This window comes from Myotis davidii, unplaced genomic scaffold (assembly GCF_000327345.1).
Source record: "Myotis davidii unplaced genomic scaffold, ASM32734v1 scaffold674, whole genome shotgun sequence".
Lineage (NCBI taxonomy): Eukaryota > Metazoa > Chordata > Mammalia > Chiroptera > Vespertilionidae > Myotis > Myotis davidii.
In genome coordinates this window covers 1,506,968-1,513,620 of record NW_006286674.1, presented here as the reverse complement: position 1 = coordinate 1,513,620, position 6,653 = coordinate 1,506,968, and the positions used below count along the sequence as shown (strand labels likewise).

Below are 6,653 nucleotides of genomic sequence, written 5' to 3'. Positions count from 1 at the left end.
GCGCACCCCAAGCTTTTGCATTGTTCATGGGTAAATTGTGCAGTCAATGACAAGCATAATTATAAGAATATACCCAAAGTTTTAGCTTACTTTTTCATTGAAATTGCTGTTGATTTTATAAAACTGTACTGTAACACATATATTTTTAATTAACAGGATAATGGCTTCATTAAACTTATTGAGGTATTTGGTTATCAAAGATAATGAAAATGACAATCAAGTAAGTGAATTTTTTGAAAAAGAAACTGAGTATATTAACAATATATAAGAAGTGTTTCAGATTTTCATATCAATATCCACTTAAGCCAATATTTCATCTCTTACCCAGCTACAGAGGCTGGAGGAAGTGCCAACAATTATTCTGAAACCTGAAGTTCATTCCCAAGAGCCCTTACCACCCCACATCCAGCTTCCCTTTCCTTTTCTATTGTACCTTTGCTCTCTTGCTGCAAGCACTGCTTAGACCTGGTAGGTAGATAAGTTGGAAGTCCTAAGCCAGCTAACCTTCTTGAGCTCAACATATATTTATTTGGGTATCTTGTTCAGTTGCCTCTACCTATAAGTCATGATTTTAGTCTGAGCTGTATAAAATAAAATCATCTGATAATTTGATGTCCCCTCATTAGACTTGACAAAATAAAGCATTTTTAGCACTAAAATCTGTTAACAGCACCTTTTGGATAATGTGTAGTAAGCTGTATTCATTTTTAATAGTGTATCATTAGAGGTATTCAAGAAATAAACTATTTGAGGGAGATTTGTCATACACTAAAGTTGTATTTGCTTTTTATCTTCTCTCTTTCTACCTACTCTATTCTAATAGCTGATTTCCCTGTGTGTCATGTCTATTAACTTTAGCTACCTGAATCATATGTATTCTTATTCTGTTTCTTTTTTTAGGAAGTAATAAAAGAAGTGAAAATCATTGACTTATATTTATACTAAAGACCCGATGCACGAAATTCATGCAAGAATAGGCCTTTCTTCCCCCGGCTGCCAGCACCTACTTCCCTCTGGCACCTGGGACTTGGGCTTCCCTTGCAGAGGGAGGCCCCTCCCACCCGCCACACCCCACTGGTTGGTGGCCTGGGCCTCCCTCTTTGGGGTGATCGTGGAGCCCCCCGATTGATCGCCCTGCCGGCCAGTGGCCTGGGCCTCCCTCTTTGGGGCAAACATGGGGCAATGGTTGGGCCCCCGACCAATCACATCACACCTGCCTTGGCTGGCCTGGGGCCAGTGGGTGTCATAGCGTGGTTGTCCAGAGGTCGGTTGGTCTAATTAGCATATTTTGATTTTATTATTGTAGATAAGATGCCAAAGAGTTTTTTAGTTTCTTTTTTAATTTAAATAAATGATCATTTAAAATGACAGTTTATGGGAAAAGTAGCATTTTGCTTCTCTTTTGATTAAATCTAGTCAATTCAGTGATTTGACCGCCTATTCATCATCCCTTGTCAGCACAAAATACCGGGTGTCTCCCCAAAAAATGTATACACATTTTAAATAATTATTCATTCCAATAGGTTAAATCTGAAAAGAAAGAAATATCAACTGAACTACCAGCTGTAAAGTGTGTATACATTTTTGGGGACACCCTATAGTTATTTGCACTCATTGACTAATGCTTACTCTGTACTGGGGGGTGATTTTTTCTATTTTACCATTGTAACGTTTTTCAAACATACAGCCAAGTTGAAAGGATGTTACAGTGATCACTGATTTGTCTACTTATTTAAACTCTATTTTTATCATGTATCCACCCATCAGTTTCTTAAATTTTTTTATATATTTCAAGGTAAACTGCGAACATTAGCATAATTTCCCCTAAATATTTCAGCATGTATGTCATTAAGTAGAGTAAAATATCTGCCTGTAGTTTTTCTTTGAGTTAAAATTTACATAAAATCAAATGCACAGATTTTACTTGTATATTCACCAGTTTTAACAAATAGATCTATATTATCCAAATCCTTAACAAAGATAAAACATTGCTATCATCACATGAAGTTCCCTGTTTCCCTTCCCAGTTAATTCTGACCTCATTACTCCACAGCCCTCCCTGCCCCCTGCCAGTGGCAACACTGTCCCGACCAGGTGCTGCGTATCATTTACCTTTACAATGCTATGAGCATTCTTTATTTTTCACTTTTCATAGGTAATGTAGGCACAGGAAGGTTAAGTTGCATACGGACACACCTAGTGGCCAGAACCTTTGAATCACAACTAACTGCTAAAGGAGCTTCTGCTGGAAGTAGAAAATTTAACAAGTAAAATTCAGCCTCGGTGGAGGCCCTTCTTTAGGAAGGTACCCTTAGGGTGGAGTATAAGTTTTTACTTTGCCATAATCCGGAAAGGCCATACCTACAGACGATCTGCTTTGCCTGATTGGAAGACAAAAAATCCTCTTGAATAAGAGTTGACAGATTATAACGCGTGGAGCACAGGGGCAGCATATGGCCTCTGCCTAGACAGGGAAGGCAGCAGTTTAGCACTGTGCAATGTCATGCCTCACTTTTATTTGAGTATATATGGTAAAGGGTATAACCAGCTTATAAGATTGTTTTCTTAATGGTTTTTAAATTTTTTTCTTAGGGGTCAAATACTCCAAAGTATTTCCATGCAAGTTACCATAAGAATTATCATACCAAGGAAATTAGCAAAAAAGCCCAGTCCATGATGGAAACCTGACATCTTTCAGGCAGTGTAAGAGGCTGTTCACTATGGAAGCATCTCTTCCAGTGCAATAGGTCATGTGTGTAAATGAGAGGCAAATCTGTTTGCTGTGGTTAATTAAAAACTGACAGCTTCTGAGTTTTTAGAAATTTTGATTAAAGGGGAAACGATATTCTAGTGATTCTGAATTGTGGGTAGTTCTATTCAGAAGGACTCCTACCAGAACCTATTTTTGAGCAATGAAGTGTGCTGAGAAGGTAACTAGTCAGATGAAAAGCTGAAAAGCAATTCAAAAAGGTGTATAGAAAAATAAGAACAGAATCATTCAATACAAAACGTGATTCATAATTGAATGATAATCCATTTCTTTTCCTGCTATTTTGGGTCACTGTCAACTGACTTATTCTTTTAATAATAAGTCATTCCCCTCCCCATCCTACTATTTCATGCCTATTTATCTCTCTGCATAAATGATAGGCACCTTCTCCTACACTTTGAACCTTGAACCTCCATCTCTACTGGTAAAATCAACTTAGCTTTTATACCTGATGTTCTCTCTTATTTGGTAGGTGTCTTTAAATATGAGTTAGTTGTTTGTTTTTGTCTTTTTATTTTTATTTAATCTCACCCAAGGAGTGGGGATATTTTTCCCATTGATTTTTTAAAGAGAGAAGAAGAGAGGAGGGGGAGAGAGAGAAACATTGATGTGAGAGACACACATCCATTGGTTGCCTCCCACTCGTGCCCTGACTGGGGCCAGGGATTGACCCTGCAACCAGGAATCAAACTGGAGACCCTTCAGTATACAGGCTGATATTGTAACCATTGAGAAAACTGGCCAGGTTTGGATTTGTTGTTTTGAATTACAATAATATTCTAATACATAGCCTATAATAATTATATCTCTTACCTTTGTATTTTCTACTCATATCCTTTCCAATCCTCCTGCTTACACCCATTCTTTTTCTTAAGTTGTGATTGTAATATGCAGAAAGAAAACAAAGTCAAGGGAGGCAATATAAGTTTGTAAAGGCCACAGGTATCAGGAATTTTTAAAAATTCAATTAGGCAATGTGTGCATATATGCTTTTTATTTAGGAAAACTAAATATCTGGCATATATGCATATAATCTATGTAACCAATATTTTGGATTCTCATTTAAATTGTTTCTTTCTCCAAGATTAAAGCATGCCCTTTTTGTGTCATTTGCAGAACCAAATTACTTAAGGTGATAAATGTTACTTGATATTACAAGTGTTAGAAGTTCTACAATAGTACTTCATAAATAACAAGTCACATACAAATTAGGAGAAACATGGGTCTCATGCATTTCCTTCTTTTCTCCTTTCAAGGTCCTATTTGTTCTGGCAATAAATTTCATTGTGGTGTAGAACTGCCTAGTCTTCCTTTTGTAAGATAGGCTGCAGTGAATTTTGGAATATATAGTTAAGCTTTATAACTAAAAAGATTTCCGAACTATTTCATCAGTGAGACTACTTGGTATAAAATTAAAAGCAAGTATTTGTGAACAGTTCAAATTGTTATCCTTATAACTTTAAAATATTAAGTTATTTTTTTCTAGACATTTGATAAAAGAAATTTTAAAATTATTTTCTTTGTAGTTTTTTAAAAGATCTAGTACCCTTAATGTTAAAGAGAAAATATTCTTTTTTCCATAGCTTCTTCACTCCTACATACTTCTAAAAATATTACTGTTGTTCATCATGAGAAAGATTGTGGAATTATGCTGAACAAAATTGGCAATTTAGCCTAATTTTGGCACACGATTTTATTACCTTGTTTTAAGTTTTATGGTTATGGGCTATGTATTAAATTACTGCAATTAAAAACAACTAAGGTCTTGATAAAGACTTAGATTTGCACTGTCCAATATAGTAGACAATACCCACATATGACTAGATTTTAAATTAATTTTTTAAATTTTAATTAAAAATTTAGTTCCTCATTGGCATTGGACAGGGCCATTCTAGATCATTGTTTCTCAGCATATGTTCCTCATCAAAATTACCTGGGTATTTTTTAATGTATATATAAATGCAAATTCCTGAGTTCAGCCCAAATCTTATCAAAGCCTGTGATAAAGCCCAGAAATCTGCAATTTTAACTTAGTGAAGCTTGAGAACCTCTATATATTATGAATTATGAATAAAATCTATTTTATGAGATAGTTGTATATGATAAAGAATATTATAAACTTTTAACTGAATGATAATGAAATGCTATATGTTAAAACTTGTGGGATATGGCTAAGAGTGGTACTTAGAAAAAAGTTTCCAGCTTTAATGCTTATTTTAGAAATGAATATAAGTTACTAATGAATTTCTGGCAAGATTTCAAAAATTCACAAAGACACAATATGTTAATTAAAAAGTATAATTATTAATAAAGCACAGATTGAAAAATAGTATAAAAATTACATGAAAACATATCAGTAAATTTGAAAACTTCAGTGAAATGAAATACCTTAGAAAATATAATTTAAAACTGCCACAAACAGTCTAAGAGAATCACAAGGTCAGATAATTTTACCATAATTTCAAGAAACAGATACTCAAATTTTATATAAAATGTTGCAAAGGCTAGAAAAAGAATAGTTGTTCTGAGTCTATTTAGAAAGATATGATTTTAATACCGAAACAGACAAGAATAGTATGTGCTAACAACAAAAAGATTGAAACATAAAAATTTCAATGAAATACTATTTCATACCCATCAGAATGGAAAATGTTAAAAAGGTAGATATCATAGATAAGGATATGGAACAGCGATGAAGCAAATAGATATAATCACTTTTGGAGAGTAATTTGACATTATCCAATAAAGTTGAAGAATGACCCCTCTCACTCAACAACTTCTCCTATAGGTATGTAACTTAGAGCGATGTTCTTCAAACTTCTGATCATAACCAAACATATTAATGAGTCATTAAATCAGTTTAATGGGCCAGACCAGCAATTTTTACAAAATGGAATACAGTATAATTGAAAACATAAGGTTGCTTATTCAGATTTTTAATAAAGGTTATGGGTATTGAAACCAATTTTGTGGCCAGTTACAAAGAACAATGTGAGAAAGTGGAGGGGAAATGACACATTGGTTAGGACTAAGATTAAGATGTTCAGTGTATTGCTTACCAACATCTCTTATGTGTTTAATGGTCAGCTCGACTGTTACCAGAGAAGAGCTAACATTGTACATTTAATTTTTTAGTAATATAATATATAGTTAGTTGTGGAGCTAAATGCACCCAGTGACTGTAAAATTGTTAAGTTTTACAATCAAATTATTTTAGTAATCTATTTTCAGAATGAATTTTATTAAGATACCTTTTATCTCAAATTCATGGCAATTGCAAAACTCTCATCCAGCATGTATAAAATTGCACTCAAATATTTTTATTAGAAGAAAAATAGTAAGGAATAAAAAATACAGAACCATGTTTCAGATGAACTGTTGATCTCAAATTGTAAGTAGTGACAATATTCAGAAATATCCTATATAATAAAGAGGTAATACGCATAATTTTTTTATTTTTCAGTTACAATTGACACACAAATTATATTAGTTTCAGGTGTATTAGACATTATATAACTTACTAAGTTATCACCCCAATAAATCTGGTACCCATCTGACACCATAGTTATTACACTACTAGAAGCCCGGTGCACGAATTCGTGCATGGGTGGGGTCCCTTGACCTGGTCAGTGATCGGGACCCATCCGGGCCAGGCTGGCCATGGGGAGGGACGATGGGAGGTGGCCCAGCCAGCCCCCTCTCCATCGGGCTGATCAGGAGTGCCGGCCAGCCAGGGGGAGGGGCCACAGGAGGTTGGCTGTGGGAGTGCACTGACTACCAAGGGTCAGCTCCTGCATTGAGTGTCTGCTCCCTGGTGGTCAGTGGTTGTCATAGCGACAAGTTATTCTGCTGTCCTCTTGATTTGCATATTACCTTTTTATTA

The 6,653-nt window shown here is 34.9% G+C and overlaps 1 protein-coding gene across 1 annotated transcript in view; it reads left to right on the top strand.

The window, feature by feature from the left end:
* The window catches only part of GLMN (glomulin, FKBP associated protein), a 44,303-nt gene that overhangs the window by 31,226 nt on the left and 6,424 nt on the right, over positions 1–6,653 (top strand). Inside the window, exon 16 of the mRNA XM_006758182.2 lies at positions 157–220. Coding sequence (XP_006758245.1) covers positions 157–220 — 64 coding nt within the window. The remainder of the gene's footprint in view (positions 1–156; positions 221–6,653) is intronic.